At 38.6% G+C, this 27,517-nt stretch overlaps 1 protein-coding gene across 2 annotated transcripts in view; it reads left to right on the forward strand.

The window, feature by feature from the left end:
• The first annotated feature begins 582 nt into the window (after positions 1 to 582).
• Positions 583 to 27,517, forward strand: part of serbp1a (SERPINE1 mRNA binding protein 1a) — a 37,914-nt gene continuing 10,979 nt past the window's right edge. Inside the window, exons 1-5 of one of the 2 annotated variants that reach the window (XM_039735836.1) lie at positions 583 to 935; positions 13,029 to 13,239; positions 14,143 to 14,283; positions 14,406 to 14,477; positions 23,888 to 23,962. In XM_039735836.1, the coding sequence (XP_039591770.1) occupies positions 680 to 935; positions 13,029 to 13,239; positions 14,143 to 14,283; positions 14,406 to 14,477; positions 23,888 to 23,962 (755 nt within the window). In that variant the 5' untranslated portion in view covers positions 583 to 679. The remainder of the gene's footprint in view (positions 936 to 13,028; positions 13,240 to 14,142; positions 14,284 to 14,405; positions 14,478 to 23,887; positions 23,963 to 27,517) is intronic. The other variant, XM_039735837.1, reaches the window with a different exon arrangement.

Raw genomic sequence — 27,517 nt, forward strand, 5'->3', positions numbered from 1 at the left:
TTTGGCTTTTGAGTTCGTAATCTGTTGCTGTAAGTGGCATTAAACGTTTACCGGATGCTCAGATGGCTGATCATTATTAAGACATTTAAGTTAAAATAAGCAATGCTCACATTCACTTCTTAGAACTACACGCTATACACACGTCTGGAGCAATCCAAAAAGATGTAAATATACTACACTTTTCACACACTTTAAAAATGCTTGAAAATACAGGATTTATTTCAAAATATACCTCAACGACACTCTGCATGACCCACTACATTATACATAAATACGCATAAATGTCCCGTTTAGTCACCTCTGTAGTAACGCATCACTTCACGTGTACTAGCAGAAATATGTTGATGTCCGGCTGTTTATTTAGGCGCTTGATGAAGTACACTAATTTAACTCTTTATTAACTTGACTACAAATCACACTAGAATACAAACAGAACCTTCCATGCAAAGAACTATGGCTGTTGTAGTTCTTTTTTAAACTCTAGTAATTCCGATCCGTATACAGCATAACCCCAGCATACACTACATTCCCCAGAATACCAGGCGCTTGAAGTCCCGGATGTCTATCCCACCGGAAGAGAAGACAGTCTCTTTCCCGGCCATCTTGTGGCAGCAATCAGCGAGCTGTTCGCTTCAAGCCTCGTAGAATCGGAGGAAAATCCCGTTAAAGGGGCGTCATCATGCCCGGACATCTGCAAGAAGGCTTCGGTTGTGTCGTAACCAATCGGTTCGACCAGTTATTTGACGACGAATCTGATCCTTTTGAGGTTTTAAAGGCGGCAGAAAACAAGAAGAAAGACAGTGCCGCTACTGGTGTCTCCAAGACTGCCGCGCAAGCCGCGAAGCAGCCTAAAAAGGAATCTCAAAAGGATAGGAAGAATCCTCTACTGGACAAAAAGGAAGAAACGCAGCCCCCCGTACCCCTTAAAAAAGAAGGTAAACTTCGCGTGCGCTCATAGCACCGTGAACTCACGGATCGGTGACAGAGATGTGCTCAACCCCCCATGAGGTCAAAACATGGTTGCTAGTAATGAACCAGAAAGAGAGCACGCGTTTCAGGTGAACTCTCTGCGAAGAGGCCTGAATGTTTTGGTGAGAATATATATAACAGAAAATATGAAAATATTTTTCCCCAGCATGTACAAGGTATGCATTTTGTGAGAGAGTTAAGACGGTTGCATCGTCCCAACAGTTAACTGCGCAATTCTCTTACGATATGGAGTGCTTCGGAAGTAAAGCCCATGGAGAAAATTGTAAACCTGATATTTGTCGGTACAAAGTAGTGCAGAGACAGCGGATGTAGTCCGACTTGTATGTGGAACCGCGTGGTTAGTTTGGAGGAGCCGGGGGCGGGTAGAAGTGGTTAACGATCTGTCAGTGTGCTGTGTGTAGAAGAAGGCCGTCCCACATCTTTATCTTGCACGTTTGAGTCGATGTCGTTTTGTCTTTTGTATTTCTTTGATTGTCCTATCCATATGCAGAATGATACACGTGCAAAGCAAGAATGTTAATGAGAAGTGGAAGTGTCGTGTCCTCTCGGGCACTTGGCTGGGCTTGCGGCCTTCGCCCGCTACCCAGACTCTCTTTGGGATCTGACGGTGGCGGTTGGTGCGTAGAGATGTGATATCAATGTTGCGAAGTAAGTTGAAACGTAGGATGAATGTGCACAAGCAAAACTGGCGTACGGTCAGCTGCATAGCACTCGGGAACGTTGACGTCCTACCCGGACAGAGCAGGCCGCTCTTCTATTGTAACTTCTTTGCGTTTTGGGTGCAGCGCCCACGTGGTTGCTGCCTTCGCTTGCGAGGGGCTTGGCTATCAAATTCTAGCGAATAAGGGCGTGTTTGGGCGGTTTTGGAGTTGGCCAAAACAAGATCTGCCCTTGAAGGATTTACGCGCCTTTAATAGTTTACCAGATCGGACGCAATCGAAGTCGTTGGAGAAGGAAACTACATTGATTAAAGGATCTAGACATCATCTCTGCCAGTCAGCGGAGAAAATGCGAGCGGAAAAAGACAGCTAACTTAATGAAAATTACACAAACGCTTTTCTTCCGTAAGAAGCGGAGAGGGGGGATGCTTTCTTTTTTGACTTCTGCTGGGTGAGGGTTCGATGACACCGTAATCGGTGTACTGGAAATTAACTTGGTAGGTAGTTTTACTTTTATTGTCAACAAGTGGAAATTACCTTTGATGAATGGATTTCAGCAACATATAAAAACACTTTTCTATATGCAATACCTGCAATAAAGTACAAATTAGTATCATGTTCAAGAATATTGTTTTATTGTATACAAGCAGTTGTATTCACAAGATATACTTCTGAATGTTTTAAAATACGGTGGTGAATATAATTCTTTTTATATTTAATGTTTCAATTTCGTGTTGTGCATTTTGTTTGTGTTTTAATACATACAGTATAATTACCAAGGACGTACCAGTACTTTCATTTTGTATGTTGTTCTCAGTTTTCCAAGTAAAACTGGATAAGGCTACTTAAAGAAAATTGTTTTAACAGTTAAGAATGATTTGAAATAAGTTTTTTTTTTTTTTGTCTACCACCTGCTGACTTACATTTCAAGACCAAGATTATACTGTTCAAAAGGTCTTAATGTCAAATTACGCAACATTGAACTTTTTAAGGTTCCCCCTTGTTTTTATCCCTCTAGACCCTAAAAACCCAAATATTTAGTTCATCTCTGGACAATATTTTTATAGGAAATTATATACTTAATAGATTAAACCAATAAGTGTCTTCATCAGAAGACTTACAAGTTCTGCATGCCATGTTAAATGAACCCAGGGACTCTCCCCACTAATGAGATATGAGAGGTCAAAGTTACTACTTTTTACAGCATTAAAAAACAGGGATTGGTAATCTAGGCTTTTGGAAACTGTATTTTATGCTATTTTGAGGTTGCTGAATTTTTTTGGTGTTTAATTCCAGTTTGGTGGTGCTACCTCTCAAAGAGCCACTCCAAGAATGTTAAAAATGACAAATTTCAAGCATAATCACGTGGTGTATCATTTTAGACATGTTTACAAGGTCAGTAAGTACTAATGTAATGCTATTGTTGATCTTTTAAAAGAAATCTAGCCGACTATCGACATTTCTATTTACAATCAAGAATATTTAGACTTGAAACATTTATTTTAAAGCACACATTTTAATATTTCAAATATTTGATGCCACTGTTCTTGTTTATGTACTTCTGTAACACCCCAAATTAGTATGGCTTAAAATTAAGACTCTCCATCTGGCAGGTGAAATGACTGGCACATGGTCACACTGTTAGAAGTTGAATGTGAACCTACAACTTCAGGGTTTGTAGTTCAAAGTCTCAACCACTATGCCTTGCCGAATAGGTGTTTAGGTGTATAAGTGTTAGTTTTAAATGACGTGTAGAGTTGACCAGAGGGGAGATTTTGGATCAAGTAATGATCTGGGTTAGAAGAGTCAGTGGTGATCTTTTTGACATGGTTTATGACACTTGATCCATACAGGTCAGCTACAGGAAGAGCACAGCCAATTTTCTCAGCTGACCTCATAATTAGGTTTAATTTATTTTTAGAGTGCACCACTGCTGAACCAAACCAGGCAACAATGGACAGTGTAGTCACACTTTGAATTATAGCTGGGAAATGTTTTGTTTCTTTAATTAGTATGAAAGGTTCACAGGTCCTCATAGCCAGTTCCCTCACAATAAATTAAAGGAAAACAAATTTTTAATAACATTTTTTAGGGAGTGGCATTGAGCTTTAGGTAACTGCTGGTGTAAAACTAATCCCGTCCAAACAGGGCTTTCAAAACATTGATTTACTTTTGTACTGAGGCTAAGTTCTACCTTTAGTTGGATGCAAAATAAATAATTCCTATTAATTTTATAGCACCTCTCCAATGCTCAAAGCAGATTACAGAAATTCAAAATGATAAACTGGGGTAAAGCAGAAAAACAATCAAATGCACAGGTTTGGATACTGAATAATATTGGCGAAATACACTACATAAAGGATAAATACAGGAAAAGTAAAAACCGGAATAAAAATACAACATACTACAAGAAAACTATTGACAAATCGCATACTATGTGACAGAAATGCAAATCATCTTTATCATTTGGAAAGAGAGGGTAAACTGAGAGAGGGTCAGATTGTCTGGTAAGTTAAATGCCTTCTCAAATAATTGAGTTTAAAGTTATGTTTTAAAACAATGGATTGAGCCACCTGATTTAATTTACCAACTTAGAAAATATGGGTGCAGTAGCAATTAAGGCTTTGTCACCTACAGAGCAGAGGTTAGTTTGGGGCAAACAAGATTGCTGAAATTGGTGGATTTTACTGGGTGAACGGGAGCATAGTGATAGAGGTGGCTACTGATTTAATCAGGTGCAAGGCCATTTAAAGTTTTTAAGACAGTAATATTTTATATTTACTTGTAAAAGACACAGGCAGCTGTTGAAGATGAAGTATGAATGTTATGTGCAAGCTGTTGTGGTTCTAGATAAGGACTCTTGCAGAGTTTTGAACCACCGGGAGCTGTGATAACAGATTCATAGGAACACCTGCCATTATAGAGTTACAGTACTTGATGTGGGATGTAATAAAAGCATGGATAAGTTTCTGTGCATCAGCAATGAGAAGAATAAGTGAACATGGGGTATTTTGCAGAGGTAGAATTAAGGAGGTTTTTTACTGTGATTTATGTGGGTAGAAAACTGAAGGGCACTTTCCTCCAGGAATAGTGTGGAAACCAGGGGACATTTGCTAGAAATTGGAAATTAAAAGATGGCTTGTTAAAGCCTTCAGGGAACTTAAGGTCCTCCTATCCCTCAGGGCTACCCTTTCAGCTCCTAGACTTGTCAAATAAAACAGCCAATTCTGTGGTCCCACAGTTTGATAGGCACTTTCTTAGTATGTGAACATTTAACTAGTGGAAAAGTTAACTGGAATATATGACATACTGACCTGTTTTTCATATAAAATTGTTGTAAGGGAGGTTATTAAATATTTTTCAAAAACATATATTGGTACATGTAATAAGATGTACGTACAGGTCAGAATAGTTGTAAACAGTATGGAGAGTAGGCAGAATTGTGGAGTGAGGGAAAACATGAATGTGACTTAATAAGAAGTGCATGTCGATAATAGATCAAGTTGGATCATGTATGGACAAAGCCAGGATTATCCACAGAAAGGACTGGACAAAAGCCCATGGCTGGACTATACATTCACCAAAGATTAAGTTTGGAGAGGTTGGGGGGGTTTGGGGGGTTTGGGGTACTGTGTATGTGAAAGAGTGGTAGTGGTGAAGCTAAGTGCATTAATTTAAAATTACCTTATCAGTTGATTCAAGACAACCATTCTGTTTTGCAGAGAATATTTAAATACCCACAAAAAGAAGCAACAAATACTTAACTCTAGAGACATAAGCACAGTAGTTGTGCTTGCACTGACAAATGTTCTTTTGAATACAGTTATGCACAAAAGTGATCCCTGATCAATTTTGTTTGCTTTTTTACTATACACAAAGTCAACAGTCTGTTTAAACTTTGTTATAATTTATCTGTTGAGTTGTAACTTGCAGTGTGGTTGGACCTGTCATCTTCACTAAGTCCCTGTAAAACCTTGAATGAGTGACGTAACCTGCTCCCAGCCATACTGTGCAAAATAGCATGCAGTCAGTGTTATGTTTTTTGAGTTGCTTTGAATAAAAGTGTCTTTAAAACAAATGTTAAGTGTACAAGACCCAACAGTTGACCTCCTTTTAAATGTTTCAAATTAAAGGGTGGCATTTGGTGTACTAAAGAATGTTATGGGAGAAGATTGAACAGGTGCACAGGCGAGCAGCTGTTAAGACCTGGTTTGGTGCTTTGCCTGAGGCAGTTTTTGGTTACCCATGGCTATTTAAAAAGCATATGCTATTTAGTCTATAAATAAATTCTATCTTATTTAAAAAAAAAAAAAAAAAGTTTCTAGTTAGGCAGGTTGTAGTTTATGCTTCAAAATTCCCTCTGGGTGAAAGTACTGTTTGCTGCTCCTAGCTTTATTGTATAGGTTTTGTTTTGCTTTTTCTTTCTGTTTGCTAATGTACTTGGTAAGAGTTCAGGCTTTATTGCTTTCTAGAAAATGTGGTGTTAGTACAAATAATGAGAGGTTGTGATACATTAGTTTTCTTAAACGGTACCAGTTCACCTACATTCAGCTACTTAATTTAATGTTAACCAGTGTTGTCATCTGGGGGTCAGTTCTTGCTTTTAAATGAGTTCTAAATTAAAGACATTTTTTCCCATTCTTGAGCATAGAGACTTGCCTGCAGTATCCAAGATACATTTCTGGGGGTAATATCAAAAGCTTTTTCATGAAAACTGTTAACTGGACAGTTCGTCCAAACCTTGCCTATTGTCTCCTTTAACAATGAACAGAATTAAGTGCAAATTCGATTGACTAAATTGGGCAACTTTTAAGGATGTTCAGAAATATTAAGAACAAAAACTGGAAATGGTATTTTAGCATATAAAACATTTAATTTTACTTATCCTACACCTGTATTTCTCACATTTAAAAAGAAAAATGGGTTTAATACTTTCAGAAACAAGAAGCCTGCTCAGATATGGTCTGTGGAGTGTCAGACTTTCTTTTGAGTAGTAGTTGGCCAACACAACAATCAGCTGCATCCAAATCTCTCTAGACTACTTTTAAACATGGCTTTTACTAATTTCTCATTCCTGCCTGCTTTATAGTTTTGCAGGAAATTGTTCAACAGAAGACAATATAAAAGGAACATTTTACAATATTAAAAGAATTATTTTAACAAGGAAATATGTAATATAAATAATATATTGAAAGCCACTCAAGTGTTTAGTTTTTTGATTTATTGCAAAAATCATGCTCACAAAGAGTAGGAAAAAATGCTTTAAAGAGTAGAGCAGACATTTGCTGTTTCAGTTGTGGCAGTTTTGTTTTAGCCAGTTTCTCACTTACAAGGCAATTTATTGTTTGTAATGTGGCAAAGTTTTTTTTGCATTAATTTTAGTTTAATTTCTAGTCAATATTTATGACACTTTTTCGCATTTATCTTTTAAACACACAGTTTATAACTTATTGACAGTGAGATATTAAATGAAGGAAATCAACAGTCCACAAGCTAGCTTCGTCCTGTTTTTCACTTGTAGAGTGTTTCTGCATTTTATTAAAATATTTGGAAGAACATGAGAGACATGACATGAGAGTCCTGAGAAACATATATTTTTGATGACCACATTTCACTGATGTTCTATAAAATGAGAAATCCTCAAAATTAGAAATATCTGACAAGGCGAAAGGGAAGTTCTAAAGATAAGTGAAGTTAAGTAATCTGTTATGTTAACTGCAAAGAATGATTTCTAATTTGAAAATTGTGTTGGGGTAAAGATCTGCAGGCACTATGGCCCTCCTGGGTTATGAATAATGATTCAGGAATTTAATGAAAGGTAGAAAAGGAATGAATGATTTGATTAGGAAATTGGTAAGGACTTGAACATAGACTCACAATTTAATCCAGGTATTCTAGTCTAGTCTTGTAGCCACTGGTTTTGTTTTCAATGATACATCTTTCTTATACATGAGGTCCTTGGTTAATTATCAAGATTGTTTTAAATTTAGAATTGATTGAAGATTTGCTTTACAATGCAATATTATCAGAAATGTGGATGTTTTCCAACTGTTTTACTCTTTCACCTGCTTTAGTTTGATACGGAGAGTGCAGATAAGCATATTTCCAAGGAAACGTGTAGATGGTGCAAATAACAGGTCAGTAGCCAATTCTAGAACCAGACATTTTCTAATAACTGGTGTGGACCACCAAGGCTGCGCACCAGGCACCCTACCCGACGACATAGACACAAGTCCAGCTCACCACATTTATTTCCGTAGGGAAGCCCTTTCCCTTTGCTCCCCACTACACAGCACAGAACAGTACTGAAGTAGCACAATACAGTCCTTTCTTCCTTTCTCTTTCTCTGCCGCCTCCACTCCTCTCTCCGCAAGTGTTGTCCACCGACTCTGGCTCCTCGAATGGAGTGAGGTGGCCACTTTTATAGGGCACCTGGAAGTGCTTCAGGTGCTCTCAGATTTTCTTCAGGCAGCACTTCCAGGTGTGGCAGAAGTACTGCAACCCGGGGTTCAGAAACTGTCCGTGTTTCCCCTGGCAGTGGCCACGGGCCCCATTATGTGAGCAGGGGGTTGCCCTCTCGTGTTCCGGAAGAGATATTGCCATGAAAATGTCCTCTCCCCCAGTCCTTCCATTAGAGTAGGGCCCCAACGTCTGCCACCCTTGGTATCTAAATATGGATATTTGAAAGTTCATCAAACATTTCTTTGTAAAAGGGAGTCATTTCCTCTGGACAATTTCAAATCGATAGAAACTTTGTGAGCTTGCCATTTAACTGGCTGTGAGCAAGGCACTGATGTGCTATTTTCTCAAAGGGACGTTATGCAGTTTTAATTGTTTTAACTTGCATTGCTATCCATTTGAACGTGGGTTTGAAATGGGGGATGAGATTGATCTCTTTTTGACTCCCAATAAGGGAGAGAGGCCTTGCTTATATCCGCTGATTGTAATGAACATGACTACAGTTGTTAGTTCAGCTGGCCATACATTTACTAACCATTGTGTCCAGTTCAAGTTCGCAGTTCCACACTTACTCACAAAGAGCTTTTCAAACATCCGATAATTTAACCTGCATGTCTTTGGCATGTGGGTGGAAATTGCGTACTGTTTAAGTAAAAATCAAGGCAAATTTCAAAGTGTGTGATATGTTCACACCAAGAGTAAAATTTACTTAGTGTTTTAAAAATTGGCACATCGGATAGATAATTGTGTGGTGAACGCATAACTCTCAAAAACACATGTAATGTGTTAACGAAGGCACATAATCACAGAGATGTGCGGTTCATAGAGAAATGGGATTGGCATATATTAAATGTATATAATTGGTCGGGGTTTTTGAAGCCAAACTAATATTCATTAGTATAATAACGTAAATATGGCAAACATAGCCAAAGCATGTGTATTTACATGTATCTGAATAACACAGAAACGGATGGAATGATGTCACCAACTATTGACAATTAGTGAAAGTAATTCACTGCAGTTAGTCTGTTTAGTCATTTTACCAGTGCTGGATTAGTACAAAGGCAGTGCAGGTACACAGTTTTTATAAGTTGTCACACCCTTTGTTTGGAATCAGTTATATCATCACAGAAGGACTTGGATAGCATACAGGCTTGGGCAGATTTGTGGGCAGGTGAAATTTAATGTCAGCAAATGTAAAGTATTACACATAGGAAGTAAAAATGTTAGGTTTGAATACTAGGGGTGCAACGGTTCACATGGATGTATTGAACCGTTTCGGTTTTGCATGTTCGGTTTGGTCCACTTGCGTACCGTTTCGGTTATATTTTATGCATTTTTTCTCATTAAATCTATTACTAGTGCGATCTAAGCACCCCAAGCGGAACTAAAGTCTTGGGTGAGTTTCCGCACGGACGCCTCTGAGTGTCGGACACTGGGTAAGGGAGAGGCGCGCCAGTAGCTCGCAGACATGACAAATGGGGTTATGGCAAATGCAAGCGAGAAGCCTGAGCTGGAAGACCCTCCCAGCTCATTACGTTCTCCTGTCTGGGAACACTTTGGCTTCCCTGTTAAAGTTACCGATGGACAACGGCAAGTGGATAAATCCAAAGTTGTTTGTCAACATAGTTCCACCACGGAGATCGGGTACGCTGCAGGAAACACGTCTAATATGTAATAAGCTGATCCTCTTCTTTGGTGGAAAGGCAATGAGGCTACATACCCACACATAGCAAAACTCGCAAAGCGTTACCTCTGTATTCCAGCTACTTCTGTTGCTAGTGAACGGGTCTTATCCACTGCTGGAGATATTGTCACTGCAACCAGATCTGTGCTTTCTGCAGAAAATGTGGATAAATTAATCTTTCTAGCCAAAAACTTTAAGCTTGAATAGTTTTATTTGTCATATTCAGGCTGTTGCGGCTACATGTTCAAAGTTTACATTTGTTACTTGTTTATTTAAATTGTTACAATAGTTTTAAAAACTCAGAGTCTAATTTATTTGAAATATCACCCAAATGGGTCGCTTTAATTTATTTATACAAATTCTATTGTTTGTATTTTTTTAAAATGAAAGCATTTAAAGTCATTTTTTTCCTGCCTTTTTTGTACCGAAAATTAACCGAACCGAATACCTCAAGAAAGTGAACCGAACCGAAATTACATTTTAGTGTACCGTTACACCCCTATCCATAAGTAGTATGGGCACTTGTGGGCACTGCTTTCTCTGTCACCTGGAGAAGGCTAGGTAAATATTGATTTGTCAGGTACCCACTTGATATAGGAAGTACTGACATACCACAGAAGTGAAAATACAAACACGTTCCAAGATATGATGAGCAAATATGGCCACGTTAGATGATGAATGAACAATCCTTCAATATAACCTAAGTCACCAGGAGTGACTTGAAGCTGAGTTGAGATTTGAATTCAGCTGTCTTGAACATTACAAAAAGTGCGGCTACCATCCGCAAATAGCTGCTTTTCTAATATGTAGTGTGATTAAAGATTGGTTTTGGTTTTTAAGGAGATTTACTTTAAACCTGTGTTATGGAATATTAATTGAATATTAGTTGTCATATACAAAGTAGAAAATATTCCCTGGAAATGTTTTCTTATTGGCTCTTTTTGGGGTTAATGCTGAAATCAGTAAAGATTGTCCAGTCCTAAAATTCCCATCACTTCATATACAAGAAACATTTGTTTGGCACTAACTGTGGTATAGCTAACAAAGAATTAAAATGGGGGACAAAATGCATGTGTCTTTAAATCTAGAAGTTAGTGAAGGGGTGTGGGTGTGTGTACGTGGTGAGGCTGGGCTGGAGGGAGTTGATTAATTTCTTACATGTGGCTGTACACAATGTTTCAGTTTCTCTATTTGAACAGGTATACAGTTTAAGAGCCAAGATTTTTTTTTTAATTTTTTTTTGTATCCATTTCAAATCATGCCAAACAAAATATACAGAGTATCTAAAATCTTACTGTGCTTTGAGCTCCCCTTCCTTTCATGTAATAGCAGACATGGCCTATGAATAGTTCTTGTCTTAAAAGGAACAATGGATGCTGATATAAAATGTCTTGTCTTTTTAGCCGATATCCTAATATCACAGGTTAGGAAGAGCTTGAAATGGAGCATAAAGTTTACCAGAAACAGTAATAACCTATAAACATCCTGAGCTAAGTTTAAAAAATAAACTGCGAGTTTGAGCTGAGTGTTAGTATTGTTAGAAATAACTCAATAATCTCAGTAGCAAGACTATTTGTACCATCACTGTTTTTTTGCCTCGTTTCCACCTAAAACATTTTCCTCCATTCTCGGCAGTCTTGAGGATCCTTTTAGATATAGAGTTTGGGATCATGCGCTGATGGCACATTGCTGCACCCACCACACAACAAACCACCCGGGTGGGAGTGCAGTGGGTGACTTGGATTTTGATATATTCTTTAGATATCACATTAGTCTTGGACCTCCCCCTAGGGCTTATTACCTATGTCTCTATTATAGTTCATCTGGTCATCTCCAAAGCTGACAGGAAGGCCCTACAACAGGTGGTGAAAACTGCAGCGGGATGCCAATGATGTGCTAGGCAAACTATCGCTGACCCACAGCATATATGGTGTCTGCAACAGACTTGTAGCATCGTCAAGGATGCCTCACACCCCAACCATGGGCTTTTTACCCACCATCTATCAGGGGCACACTACAGGAGACTTTGGTCATGTGCCAGCAATCTAAGGAACAGTTTCTTTCATAACAGCATCACCATTCTGAACTCTTAACCCATAACAACTCAGTAAGCTGACCTTTCTAAATATCAATAACTTCTTCCTGTATTGTGTGTATATGCATATATATGTTCTGTACAGAAGTATTTCATATTTTTTAGTTATTCATATTATGTATCTGTACTGACTGATCAGTATTCATATCTATATATTCTTCCCTGTATATACTACTATTACTACCTGTAAATTCAAATATTATATATGTTCTCATTTGCTGTCTTGTTGCACCTGTCTATTGCACTTTAATGTGCTATTTGCATCCACTGTCTTTTCCACCTTACTCTACTGTTTGCACTTTCTGGTTAGATGCTAAACTGCATTTCATTGTACCTGTACAATGCCAATAAAGTTGAATCTAATCTAATCGTCTGTATTTTGCTGCACGTGCCAAAACTGCCTTATTCAACATTTGTCATCTCACTCTGATTGCCACACCAGGTTTGCTTCATGTTTCACCTTCATTAGCCACGTCTTACTCCCATACATAATTCCAGTCTTAACAAATCTTTTATAGTCTTTGTTCAACATGGCCCCCTGAGTATCAGATGTTCACTACTTTCTGCCAAACCACTCCATTGCTGAAAACTAAATTTTATACTTGCTACTTCAACATCCTGCACCTCTCTTGGACATTTTCTCTAATCAAGGCACACTTCTTGCCAGCAGACTATGCTTTACATCACTACATCTTTTATAAACCCATTTCTGAAAACGTATGCATTTGATTGAGTTCATCCCACAACCTTTTCCACTCATACCACATAGCCAGATATATTTCCATTTCGTACATTTTAGCTAATAGTATTTAACATTTCACAACTTCAGTCACATAAAGGAATAAGAAGTTGCCATGTATTTAACAATTTAATTATAAAACACATTTGTGTATGTTTGTGGGGTTTGTGTTATAGTTTAATGTATTGTCATATTTTGGTATTATCTTATGGCATTTCTTCCAATTCCTGGTTTTGCATGATGGGCTCTTGCTTTTTTATGCTTTCTAATCTTTCTGTTATCTGTGGTGTGTTTGCATCTAATGTTATTGAGGTTTGAAAGATCAGAAAAGTTAAGACACAACTTTACAGATTGATTATGGCACGAGCTTCATCAGTTGGTGGTGCTTTTTGTTTACAGGCATAAGAAGAGTTGGCCGAAGGCCTGACCAACAGTCTTCACAGCAGGCACCACAGTTGTCTTCTCAGCAGCAGGGTAACCAGCAACAACAGGGGAATCAAGTAGAAGTAAAAACTGGTGAGAGGAGACCAGAAAGGCGGATGCCTCGTGAGCGCCGATTTGACAAGCCTACTGAAGAAAAGCCTGAAGGTGGAGAGTTCTCTGCGGACAAGTAAGATTGCAAAAGGAGAAGCACTGTTTCCTACCAGAAAACTGAGATGGTGGCAGATGTTAGTTTAGGCAGTGTGCACAATTATGTTTAATGCACAGTCATGGCAAGCCTGATCTTAAGTGGGTCTTGCTGCCCTTAACTGAAAGCTGTGACTGTGTTAGGCAGCTCCAAGGCCATTGACATGACATTCCCAAACATCTTTTCTGAGGGTCCTTCATTTTTTTGGGGGAGATTTTTTAAAGCTCCTTATTCTCCTCCACAGGACTGTCCTGTAGTTTGTGTGGACTGCAGTTTAAGAAGGTAATTTTTTAAAGCAAACCAATCACTGGGTGAGAGCATAAACAAAATGTTGAGGAAATAGGCAGCACCAGTTCTTAGAATTAAACTACAATCACGGTGGCAGGGTATAAGGTGTCTAGTAATTTGTAATTTTGTTATTCTAAAATTTAATTTCTAACAGCGTTTTCAAATGGTGGTTCTAATTTTAAGATTAGTTTTCAGATGCCTTTCCAGTAATATTTATAAGTGGTGGTTCAATATTGTGTGGTAAGGCACATTTTCAAAAGTACAATATCTAGTGCAATCTTGTCTGTTTAAGCATAGCCTGGGCTTCTGATTAAAGCATAATTTTTGGTTTAAAATAATAGGATAGCTCTACTATCAAAATACTGAGAAACTAATAGATTTTTGAAATCTGCTTGCATGAGATTGAGCCTATTTAAGCCTTGTGAACAGACTTTTTGCCATAAAAGTAGTTTCGTCATCCACATATATGCAATGTAATAAATACTTCAAACATTAAAATTATTGTTACAAATACAGTACATTCATCGTAGTTTCTGTTAAATTCCATCTGCAGACTTTTAATTCATCATTTGTCTCATTTTCTCTTCATATTGTAAGGTCTATTGGGGATAGGCCACTTCGTGGACGTGGTGGTGGTAGAGGCGGCCGTGGTGGACGAGGCCGTGGCATGGGCAGAAGTGATGGATTTGACTCTCGTGGCAAGCGTGAATTTGACAGACACAGTGGAAGTGACCGATCGTAAGTCATTCGTAATATTTTGAAACTTCACCAGTTTTATGCATAAATAATTTTATATACCTTACATATCTCTTTGGAAAAAGATGTTTTCAGCAGTAAATGATACTTTGATTTTGTTTCAGCAGTCTGAAAGCTGAGGAGAAACGTGGTGGAAGTGGATCTCACAACTGGGGCACTGTTAAGGATGAATTAACGTAAGTGATGCTGCTGTGTTTTACAACCAAAGTGTTTCTATAGCTGATTCTCAAGTTTGTTTCTTGTGAAGCATAATTCACTTAAATGGTCGAATTCTTGTTTACTTAGATTGTTTGTTTTTTCGATTGTTCAATTTAAAAACCAAATTTCCAAAACAGATTGTATGTACATTAAACTCCTCTGTCCCCTGAGTGCTTGGGCATGTATTATGTAAATATGTGTGTATATGTGTGTAAACTTTCATCATTTATTTGTAAGAAATACCAAATTATTTTCACAAAGTTGTTAATTCCAAGGTACTTTTCCTCAAGACCAAATACACACTGATAAATTAAATCTCTTTGCATCTCTCCATTCAGTGTCTTGTTTTGTAAATGTGTCGATCAGCGCAGGCAGCCTGCTATCCCTTCCTACCACAGCAGAAAGGGCAAAAAGCTATCCCAGCTCAAACCTTGTTTATCTGGGAGTGAGGTACTTGGAGCTGTATAGGGTAAATAATATATCATTATTTGGAACATATGCATTTAATGTGTGTTCTATGTCTACAAAGATCTATGTAAATGTAGGATGACAGGAAATACAAGAAATGTTGAACACATACCTAAAAGACACTTTTTACTTGTTTTAGTACTAACAACAAAATTTTGGTGTGAAGTGTATAATGTGTGAAGCCTGAAGTCCAAATATCAAATAAGCACTTTCACAAAAGGTACAAGTATAATAAAACAAGTGCACTTTTATTCAAGACTATAACTGAAGAAAAAGAAATCGAGTTAGTTTACTTCTTTGACAAAACCACTTTGGTAGTACAGCAGTAAGAACTACTGACTCGTAATCAGCACGTTGAGGGTTCGAATCTGGCTGCTTCCCAAAATAAACGTTTTGAGTAGTGTACTGCTCTTATTGTAACTATTATACAATAAAAACATACATTTAATTTGAGTCTGTAACAGCCAGTGGTACTTGTAAAGGTTAGAGATTTTTAATTCAGTTTTATTCTCTCAGTCACGTTCATGCTCCCCCCGATCTAACACTGCTGTTTTCAAATAAAGACGTGTTAGAACAGAGGTGAACTCAGATGAGAATGAGGGTTCTACATCGGAGAAAGAGAACAGAATCCCTCCCTGCAAGAAACGTCCACTCACATATAAGAGCAACGGAGCTGCATCAGGTGTAAAGGTGAAAGATGCAACTGTTTGGATGCAGCAACAGGTCGGGCGTCATCCTGCCAGTCAGTCTCCCCACACCTGTCCTTTAATGGAACAGCACAGCTTACAGAGCTTGCCAAGGTATCGTGCAAAATTCTGTTTGTGGTTATGTTTTGTGATGGTCTTTATATGAAAACCGTGTACATGTTACTTATATAAAATCCAGATTGAATGTTATTTACCTTGATTTATTTATTTATCGTCCTACAGTGTAAAGTTACAAATAGACTGCAGAGCTTCTTCTGTTTGATCGACATGGGCATGCTCACAAAGTACATGTGTACTGAAGTGTCTTTAGCTGCAGGTGGAAGCTCCTGTTGCCCCCTATGCAACTGTTTGATCTTATTCAAGAAAAGATCCCAGTCTCTCTATGGGAGAAAGAGTTTCTGAGACTAAGGTCATAAAGCTTATGAAATCGTTTCTGGACAAATGTAGAACCGTAACAGCAGTTGCGTGGAATCGCTTCAGTACACATGTACTTTGTGAGCATCCCTGTGTCGATCAAACAGACAAAGCTCTGCAGTCTACTTGTGACTTTATGCTGTAGGAGGATAAGTAAATAAATCAAGGTAAATAACATTCGATCCGGCTTTTATGTAAGTAAACATACTTCATATAAAGACCATCACAAAATATAATCACAAACCGAACTTTACATGATACCTTGGCAAGCTCTGTATACTGTGCTGTTTTGTTGAAGGACAGGTGTGAGGCAGACTGACTGGCAGGATGACTTCCGGCCTGTTGCAGTATCCAAACGGTGCCATCTTTTACCTTTATGTCTGGTGCAGCTGCTTTCTTATATTTGAGTGGACGTTTCTTTACACCGGCTGTTACAGACTCAAATTAAATGTATGTTTTTATTGTATAATAGTAACAATAAGAGCAGCTCACTACTCAAAACGTTTATTTTGTGAAGTGGCCAGGATCGAACTTACGACCTGTTGATATGAGTTAGTAGTTCTTAACCACTGTACTACCAAAGCAGTCGTATCAAAGAAGTACACTAACCTGATTTCCTTTTCTTCGGTTATAATCTTGAATAAAAGGCCACTTGTTTTGTCTTTCTTGTACCTTTTGTGAAAGTGCTTATTTGATATTTGGACTTCAGTCTTCACACGTTATACACTTCATGTCAAAATTTTGTCATTAGTACTAAAACGAGAAAAAAGTTTTCTCTCTTAGGTATGTGTTCAATATTTCTTGCATTTCTTGTCTTCCTACACTTACATAGATCTTTGTAGACATTTAACATATATTAAATGCATGTGTTCCAAATAACTATATATTTACCCTATACAGCTCTAGGTACCTCACTCCCAGATAAACAAGACTTGAGCTGAGAGAACTTTTTGTAGTGGTGGGTTGAGATAGCAGGCTGCTTGTGCTGATCGACACATTTACAAAGCAAAAGACGTTGGGTGGAGAGGTGTGAAGGGAATTGGATTAGGATTACAAGTTTTGTTTGTCGGCTTCAGGAATTCTTAGTGTTGAACATAGTTTGGGGCTGACTGCAGATATGTTATTCATTAACTACCTGTTGGAGGGAATGAAACATCTTGATTTGCATTGCATTCCCCGCCCCTTTTTCTGAGGTGTTTGTTGGTGGGGGGAAAAGTATCAGAATCTGTGGGGGAAAAAAGCTGTTCATTTTCTCCGGCTGTCAACCATGATTGCAGTAGATAATTGCTAATACTTATTGAGTATTAGCTATCAAATAACTTCTGAAATGCAAATTGTGAACTTTCTGTTTATCTCTGTAGTATTAGGGTGTTGTACTGTGTTAGCCATTATGGATATAATGAAGCAAAATGACACCTTTTTATTGGCTAACTAAAAAGATTACAATATGCAAGCTTTCGAGGCAACTCAGTCCGCTTGAAGAAGTGGCCTGAGTTGCCTGGAAAGCTTGCATATTGTAATCATTTTATGAAATGAAATGTCAAGTTTTATCTCTGTGATAAACACTTGCACTTGTAATTGGGTTGAGCTTGCACCTACAGCATTTTCACACTGCGCCTCTGCATCGGTTTTCATAGATGTTTGCATCTATAACCATGCATACAACAGTTTTGATAGACCTTCACTGTTTGTTGTATATTTTTAGTAATCTAATATTTCTTGTTGTATATTTGTGTATGTTGTCTCACTGCCTTGGTACTCTGAAGTGTATAGTCACTACATGTTGGTATTGCTAAACTTCATTCTGCACTTTATATGTACACTAGTGAAAAAGGATAACTCTTGAGATTCGGATAGAGAAGGATCATTTGAGTGCATTAAGACCCTGATCATACACACATGCAAATATGAGAGTCTTATTTTACTGAATATGCACATTAATACCAGATATAACCTCCCCATGCTGCAATACAGGCCTATAATGAATCATATACAGTAGTTGACAAGTGACCCCCTGTGGAATTTCTGTTCAAGTGCTTTCCATCTGGTTGCGGTTCATCTCTGGTGGCTTGGAGCAAAAGAGAGGCCATCTTATTCAGTATTCTGTCCCATGCCTGCTGTATCGAGGAGAGGTCTGGTAAGCATGCTGGACACGAGCTGAAGAACTACATCTGGAGCTGCTTGAGTTATGTGGATGGAATTAGTTACATCTCAATTTTCATTCAGGCATGGGATTGGGACTGGCCAGGTAATGTACCTGACTATCTGGTCGGTGTTCCCTCCACAGACACCAGAAGAATGAGCATTATGGGTAATTGATATTCACACCATGATGTCTGATGTGAGCCCTGTGTAATTGCAGGTATATCATATACAACAGATGTAACTGGCACATATATTACTTTCACTTATTCCTACGCTTTGTCAGTTTTCAACATGGAACGCAACAAACTGCCATTCCTTCCCCTAGTCAGCCTGCTCATGGCACCACTGTAGGCTTTTCTGGCAGTGATGTAAGTGGCCTATAAGCCAGGGGAATATACTGTAGGGCCTACTCCAAGAAGTCTATTCCATTTGGTCCAAATGAGTTCTTCTAAAGCAAAACTTGCTTTGATGTGTACCATTGCAGTTATTTGGTCTGCTAAAACTGCCTTTTTGATGCACATACTTATTCACAGAACTTCATCTCCATCTGTGGATACGCACCCCTTTCAATCATTGCCAACACTAATATGCTTTTGGCACCTCCCATTCAATTTATTCTGCTGTTTCACTTGAAGGACCATTCTATTTTGTGAAAACTCAGCATGACCCTACTCAAACCCTTGATTATTGCATAAATGATGTTAATTGAAGTCCACTGAGCATGAAGAACACTTCAGAATATTTTACAGTACATATTTGTGTTAACCCTAAGCACAATTGGGCAGTGGGGTGTCTTTCTCTGTACTCTGTATCACCAAGGGGATATCCACTGATCTTGGGAATTCAATCGCAATATCATCTGACCTATGTCTTTTAACTTGTTGTATTACAAGCCGATTTCCATCTTGGTGTTCTTTTACTTAATTATTTCACCAAATATATATGTGTTAAGAATTTTACTTAAGCTTTATACTTGGAGGGTAAAATACCACCAGATAGGCAGTAAATGCTTGCTTTCTTTGTAATTTGTAGACTTGGAAAACAAACTTAATATTAGGCCATGCCTTGTTCATCTGTACCTTAGCAAAAAGATGTAGCCCAGTGTGACTCCATGCTTGTTGATATGGTGGATTACTGCTTCTGAACTCTAAATGTTTAGAAGTTGTGTGGTTTCAACCGTTTGATGCATCTGGTACTGAGTATAATCCTAACTCCAAAATGTAGAAAATTAGCATCAGGACAAGTAATTTTTCAAGGTCACTTCTTAAAGAAAGGATGGCACTGTAAGATTCATGGCAATGGTCTCCCAGCTTAGACTGTTGAATCTTCTCTAAAGACATTTCTTCTTCTTTCGGCTGCTCCTGTTAGGGGGCTGCCACAGTGAATCATCTTCCATATCGTCCTGTCTTATACATCTTGCTCTGTTACATCCAGCATATGCATGGCCTCTCTCACCACATCCATAAATTTTCTCTTAGGCCTTCCCTTTTTTCTCTTGACTGGCAGCTCTATCGTTAACATCCTTTTCCCAATATACCCAGCATCTCTTCTCTGCACATGTCCAAACCAACGCAATCTCGCCTCTCTGACTTTGGCTCCCAACCGTCCAACCTGAGCTGAGCCTCTAATGTACTAGTTTCTAATCCTGTCCATCCTGGTCACACCTAATGCAAATCTTAGCATCTTTAACTCTGCCACCTCCTGCTCTTTCTCCTGCTTTCTGGTCCGTGCCACCATCTCCAACACATATAACATAGCTGATCTCACTACCGTCCTGTAGATGTTCCCTTTCACTCTTGTTGATACCCGTCTGTCTCACATCACTCCTGACACTCTTCTCCACCCATTCCACCCTTCCTGCACTCTTTTTTTACCTCTCCTCCACAATCCCCATTACTCTGAATTGTTTATACCAAGTATTTAAACTCATCCACCTTCACCAACTCTACTCCCTGCATCCTCACCATTCCTCCGACCTCCCTCTCATTCACACACATGTATTCTGTCTTGTTTTTACTGACCTTTATTCCTCTCCTCTCTAGAGCAAACTTCCAACTCTCCAGGGTCTCCTCAACCTGCTCCCTACTCTCGCTACAGATCAGTGTCATCAGCAAACATCATAGTCCAAGGGGACTCCTGTCTAATCTCGCCTGTCAACCTGTCCGTCACCATTGCAAATAAGAAAGGGCTCAGAGCCGATCCCTGATGTAATCCCACCTCTGTCACTCCTACCGCAGGCATCACCACTGTCACACTTCCCTCGTACATAGCCTGTACAACTTTTACATACTTCTCTACCGATCCCGACTTCCTAACACAATACCACAACTCCAGGTCCACAAAAACACAATGTATCTCCTTCTCTAAACTTCTCCATCAACATCCTCAGAGCAGAAATTGCATCTGTTGTGCTCTTTCCTGGCATGAAACCATACTGCTGTTCACTAATCATCACCTCCCTTCTTAACCTAGCTTCCACTACTCTTTCCCATAGCTTCATGCTTTGGCTCATCAGTTTTATCCCCCTTATACTTAAAAATCGGTACCAGTACACTTCTTCTCCACTCCTCAGGCATCCTGTCACTTTCCAAGATTCCATTAAACAATCTGGTTAAAAGCTCCACTTACATCTCTCCTAAACTCTTCCATCCTTCCACAGGTATGTCATCTGAACCAACAGCATTTCCATTCTTCATCCTCTTCATAGCTGTCCTTACTTCTCCTTGCTAATCCATTGCACTTTCTGATTCACTATCTCCACATCATCCAACCCTCTCTCTATATATATTTCTCTTCATTCATCAGCCTCTCAAAGTACTCTTTCCATCTGCTCAACACACTCTCCTCGCTTGTGAGTACGTTTCCATCTTTATCCTTTATCACCCTAACCTGCTTCACATCTTTCTCAGCTCAGTCCCTCTGTCTAGCCCATTAGTCCTTATCTCCATCCTTGGTGTCCAACCTCTCATACAACTCATCATAAGCCTTTTCTTTAGCCTTCGCCACCTCTTTTTTCACCTTGCGCCTTATCTTCTTGTACTCTTGTCTACTTTCTGCACCTCCACCTGACTATCCCACTTCTTCTTTGCCATTCTTGTCCTCTGTATACTTTCCTGTACTTCCCCATTCCACCACCAGCCTTCATTTTTCTTCCTCTGTCCAGATGTCCCGACAAGCACCCTTCTTGCTGTCACTCTTATTGTTTCTGCTGCAGTTGCCCAGCTGTCCGGCAACTCTTCACTGCTACCCAGTGCCTGTCTTATCTCCTTCCTAAACTCACCCTTGCAGTCTTCCTTTTTCAACTTCCACCATTTGATCCTTGGCTCTGCAGTCATTCTCCTCCTCTTCTTGATCTCCAACGTCATACTAAAGACCACCATCCTATGCTGCCTTACTACACTTTCCCTTGCCACCACTTTGCAATCTTTAATCTCCTTCAGATTGACTCTTCTGCATAGGATATAATCTACCTGTGTGCATCATCCTCCACTCTTGTTTGTCACTCTATGTTCCTCCCTCTTCTTAAAATAACTTGTTCACTACAGCCATGCCCATCCTTTCTGTAAAATCCACTCTCCTTTGACCATCTTCATTCCTTTCCTTGACACTATACCTACCCATCACTTCCTCATCTCCTCTGTTCCCTTCACCAGCATATCCATTGAAATCCGGTCCAATCACCACTTTCGTTCTCTTGGGTACACTGTCCATAACCTCATCCAGTTCACTTTAGAAATCATCTTTCTCATACATTGATCACCCAACTTGCGGGGCATATGCACTAACAATATTCATCATCACACTTTCAGTTTCCAGCTTCATAATCATTACTCTGCCTAACACTCTTCACCTCCAAAACACTCTTGACACACTGCTCCTTTAGAATAATCCCTACCCCATTTCTCTTCCCATCAACACCATGATAGAACAATTTGAATCCACCTCCGATCCACCAGGCCTTACTCCCCTTGCATTTAGTCTCGTGTACGCACAGTATATCGACCTTCCTTCTCTACATCATATTGGCTAACTCTCTCCCCTTACCAGTCATACTGCCAACATTCAAAGTTCCTACTTTTAGTTCCACTCTCTTTACTGTTCTCCTGTCCTTCTGCCTCCGGACCCGTCTCCCCCCTCTTCTCCATCTTCGGCCAATAGTAGCCCAATTTTCTCCGGCACCCTGGTGGTGGCCGTTGTCAACCTGGGCATCTACCGATCCGGTATGGAAATTTATATTGTTGTCCGCATATTGATCTGGCAAAATTTTGCACCGAATGCCCATCCTGACGTAACCCTCCCCATTTATCCGTGCTTGGGACCGGCACGAAGAAACACACAGGTTTGTGCATCCCCTCTGGCTGGGTTAAAGACATTCTATTTATTAAGCTGTAATTATCAAGTGGTCATTTTGATTTTACTTTATAAAACAAATGTTAGTCTGGAAAAATATCTTGGGATTCTGCATGCTGTTGATGATGCCGTATAGAATATAGACTTTTAAATAAAAACGTCATCTTGAATTTAGTTTTGCGTTAAGTACTATAAAGTTAGTGTGTTTTTTTATTTGTTAAATAGCGATGATACTTTTAGTTGAAAATTGTTTTAAATTATTTTCATTTTTGAGTTTATCTAGCTGGAAGGATTAGGCACAGTGCTATTTTAGTTTGTTTTCATAATACTGTTCTTTTGGGTTTTTTTTTTAGTTTTTATCAGGAGTTAAAGCGGTTTACATTTTTCTTATTTTATGATTAGAACAGCGTAATAAATAGTAAGCTTTTGTGTTTTCTTGTGACGTTGTGTCCTGGATAAAAATCAAGATCCAGGCTTTTAATGACCTCTTGGGCACAGCCATCAACATTGGGTCTGTTTGCGGAGTGAGTGTCGACGTTGTCGAGAGGTTTACTTACCTTGGCAGTGACATTCATGTCTCCGGTGACTCTCCCTATAAAGTCAGTCGACGGATTGGGAGAGCATGGGGGGTTGTGAGGTCGCTAACAAGGGGTGTGTGGTGCTCCCAATATCTATGCAAAAGGATGAAGGTCCAAGTCTTTAGAGTCCTGGTGCTTCCTGTCTTGCTATATGGTTGCAAGCCATGGACGCCATCCAGTGATCTGAGACGAAGGCTGGACTCATTGTGTCTATTCAGAAAATCCTTAGGTACTGCTGGTTTGACTTTTTGGAGTCCTGAATGAGGCACATTACATGCATTGTGAGGGAGCGTCAGTTATGGCACTATGGTTATGTGCCGCATTTCCCTTAGGGTGATCCAGCTCGTAAGATCCTTATTTTTGGGGACCCGAGTGGCTGGACCAGGCCAAGGGGTTGCCCACATAACACCTGGTTGCGGCAGATAGAGGGTCATTTCCAGAGGGTGGGACTGGCCTGCATGTCTGCCTGGGGGATTGCCAACCGGGATCTCGAGTTGTTTCGTCGTGTATTGGGTGTGACGACACACTGTACCAGTGCATGCTTCCTGACTTGACGCTGTTGTTGTTTCCTAATCCACGACCAGTAGATGGCTCTGTTTTCAGTTATGCTCTACTGCTTTAGTTTTTCATGTATACTACCTGAATTTTGTTTTCTCCAAAAACTGTTGAGGAAAAAGTAGTGTTTTTATTCCATGTTTTAAAATTGCCTTCTGATTTTGTTTTTAGTGAATTAGATCAATCCAATGTGACTGAAGAAACTCATGAAGGAGAAGAACAACCAGCGGCTGACTCTGAAAACAAGTAAGGAATTGTTTATTGAAAGATTCTTTTTGGAAGGAAGCAGAACCATTGGTTGTGAAGATAAGACAACCAGATAATTTTATTATAGTGTAGAGTCAGTCATTTTGTAGCAGTTAAACATTAGGTTGGTCTTAACTGCTTATGCATTGGCAATTTTGGCACTTTCAGGTTATCTCTTATCCAAATGAGAGAACTGAAAAACATGCTTAAAATTCACTGTTTCAAACTTGGCAATGTCCATAATAACACCAGGGCACAGTATGGTTGGCCTGGTATGGAGTGGAGTGATCACTCTAGTCAAGCGAACTAGACTTTGGGAGGGTTAAATGTGGGCAAATGTGCTCAGTAACGGGAGAAATTATTAGTTTGATTACACCCTCAAATCATTCTGCATTGGAGTAATCTTTAACAACACAACACATTTGTTTATACTGTAGTGCTTTTTAACTGTGAGCATTAATACAAGTAGATAATTTTCTTCCAAGTACCTGTTTTGATAGCATTTTAAATCTAATTCATTCTGATAAATTAAGCTTTACCTGTGAATTCTTGTTGGTATCTACAATAGTCTAATCAGGTCAATGTGTTTAATAAAGTCAGAGTATTTTACAAAGCAAATTGTAGATGTGAGTTGCATAATTTTGAGGAAGGTTTATATTGTGCTAACGGTGTGACTTGGGAAAAGAAAAAAAATTGCAGTTGTCACCTCATGATTTTTTTTTTTTTTTTTTTAACATGTGAGAAAAATGAAAGGTTTAAGGTGACCTCTGTAAAGTGATCTTAAAAAAAAACAGATTAGTTCAGAAGAGTTTAAAAACTGAGTTACTGGCAATTAAGTGAAAAACCTCATCACTGTAACTTTAATACAGATGTCCTAACATTTCTCTAAATTAAAAACTGCAAGGTGTTCTTTATTTTTTGGATATACTACAGTTCTTTTGTGTATGTGTTTTTAATTTTTGTTTCCCTCCACATTGTAAATTTTAGGTTTGATTATTCCATTCACTATGAGTTTGACATGGTTTGTTTTACAGATTTTATTGTGATGATGAGGATAGTGAGACATGTACTCTGCAGTGGCTTTAGATATATTATGTGTGCAGCATCCTAAGAAAAGTTACTGTAGTTAACAATTTTTTCAGACATTCAGCCTATTAATATGAAACTGAGGAACTCTTCTTGTCCTACTTCTTGTACGATTACCCTGTCTCTATTTTGTGTTAATTTATTTCTATTTATGGAAGCCTTTTCTTAACAGCTTTGGTCTTGTATTTGAAATTGGAGTGAGAGAGATGGCAAGTGGTATACATTTTATTCTGTTACCTGCATTGTCATTTATAATACTTTGTTGAATACATTATTGGTAGTAGGACTTGTCAATGAGAAATTTAGAATTTTGCTCAAGTAAAAATTGTTGAGATATTCTTTTTCTTCTGACTCTGATCAATATTTTGCATTTTAAAAATGTTGATCAATCATTAATGATCATAAGCTGGAACTTTAAGGTCTTATTAATCTTAGCTTAATGTTATACAGGACACCCATTTAAATAGTAAAGATCAATCTTTTTATTTAAAAATGGACTTGGCCAAGTAGTTCATTTTTAACTTCAGTAAAAGCAGGAGTTGGAAATCGCATTCAAAAAGCATCCAGTATATACTTGGTGAGAGATCAGACTCTGAAGGATGCTAGATTGTTGAGGTGGGGAAACCTTATTTGTAACCTGATTTTTTTTTTTATTAGAATGCACCTCCTACATATGTTAGAATTTTTTTTCTTTGAGACCTCAAAATTACAGATGCAGCCAGCATGGGAGCACCGTTCCACTTCTTTGTTAAAACTGGCTGGCTTACAGAATAGGAGAATGGCTTATGGTTCATGATTCGTCTCAAGTGATTTATGGATATATTTTATCCCGATATGTAATGAGAGTAAAGAAATTTCAAGAGCACCAAAACATACCAGTATGAGGGTTAAGTTCTCTTCTACCAAAAGTCATTGGTATGAATTTGAAGTTGCTGAAAGCAGAGGTACAGCTGGTTAAAGCAATAAAGGCAAAAACCGTTCCTCATAGGTGTTTGTTTTTCACTGATGTTTTGGAAGCAGTCAGTAAATTATTGTGGAATTATGTGCTGTACATGTGCAGCATATGGACAGGTGATTTAGACGAGTTGCTAGCTCAGCATCAGCAGATGTAACAAACAAGCTTCACCTGTGTCGATCACCAAAGAAGGTGCCTGCTCACTGTCCTATTTTTATTATTGGAGGTGTTCTCTCTCTCTCAGCTTCTAATCCCTGTGGGAATACAGCAGTTACCCGCACTAGGTGCTGTTATCACTGTTCCTTGAATATATTATAATGGAGATTCCTGCATATTTTATTTTGGTTTGCCTACACTGTCATTACTATTAATTGTATTCTTTTAGTGTTTGGTACCTTTTATACTACTTTTATAACGCTCCCCATGCACAGCTTCGCTGTGCACAAGCATAGCAAATGGTTATCTTCAAACCTAAGTTACATCTGTGCCAATCACCAACGCAGGTGCCTGCTCACCATGCTGGGTTCTTTTGACAACTTGTGTCCACAGCCGCTAACCCCTGTGGAAATGTGATAATCACAATCAACAGGTACTCTTTATCCCTTGACCCAATCAAACAGTTCAAAATCAATATTATAAAGCAAAATGAATAACATAGTAAAATCGATAGTAGCAAAAGTAGGAAGTATATTTGAAAAGAGACAAAGGTTAGGAAATGTATCTTGAAAGAGTCTTGTTAAAAAACACTCATGCACAAAGAAAAGGTTTCTTTGAGTTCTTTATTTTGTTATTCCATTCTCTGCTTTCCTTGCTCTTCTCTCTACTTTTTCTCTGAGCATGCACCCCAAACTTAAAAGCCTAATTTCACATTGAATTAACAGTGGTTAATAATAATAATTAGTGAATTTTATTTATAGGGCACTTTACATTAGCAGTAAATCTCAAAGTGTTACATAAAAAGTTTAAATAAAGGCAAAACAAGATAAAACAACAATAATTATAGCATTCTTGTTAATAAGCTTTCCTAAATAGAAAAGTCTTTAGCTGTTTTTTAAAACAGCCCACAGCCTGCTGTGTTCTTATGCTCTCTGGTAGGGCATTCCAGAGCCGTGGAGCAGCGACTGCAAAGGCTCGGTCCCCCATTATATGAAGTTTGGTCACAGTGGGCCGAAGGCGGGTAGGTATTTGCAAAACGGAGGTTTCATGCAGTGGTTTGTAGTTTAAGGAGTTCCTTCAGATATTGTGGGTCATTTCCATGGTTTCAAGAATAATCAGTAAATGTTTGCTGACCTTAGATGAGTTTTTTTCAGTGTGTTTAAAATGATATTAAATAGCCCAGAGTTTCAATGTTTCAGGAGACTTCAAATAAAATCAAACGTCCAGGTTTTGTAATTGCTTTCTGTGTACTCGGGCATCCTTATTAGTAGCAGGTTAAGCATGCAGTTCGCATTTTAACTGGTATTTGCAATTCAAGTTATTTTACACATTGTTTAATTCATAATTAGAATTGTGAG

This window comes from Polypterus senegalus, chromosome 14 (genome assembly GCF_016835505.1).
Source record: "Polypterus senegalus isolate Bchr_013 chromosome 14, ASM1683550v1, whole genome shotgun sequence".
NCBI classification, from domain to species: Eukaryota; Metazoa; Chordata; class Cladistia; order Polypteriformes; family Polypteridae; genus Polypterus; species Polypterus senegalus.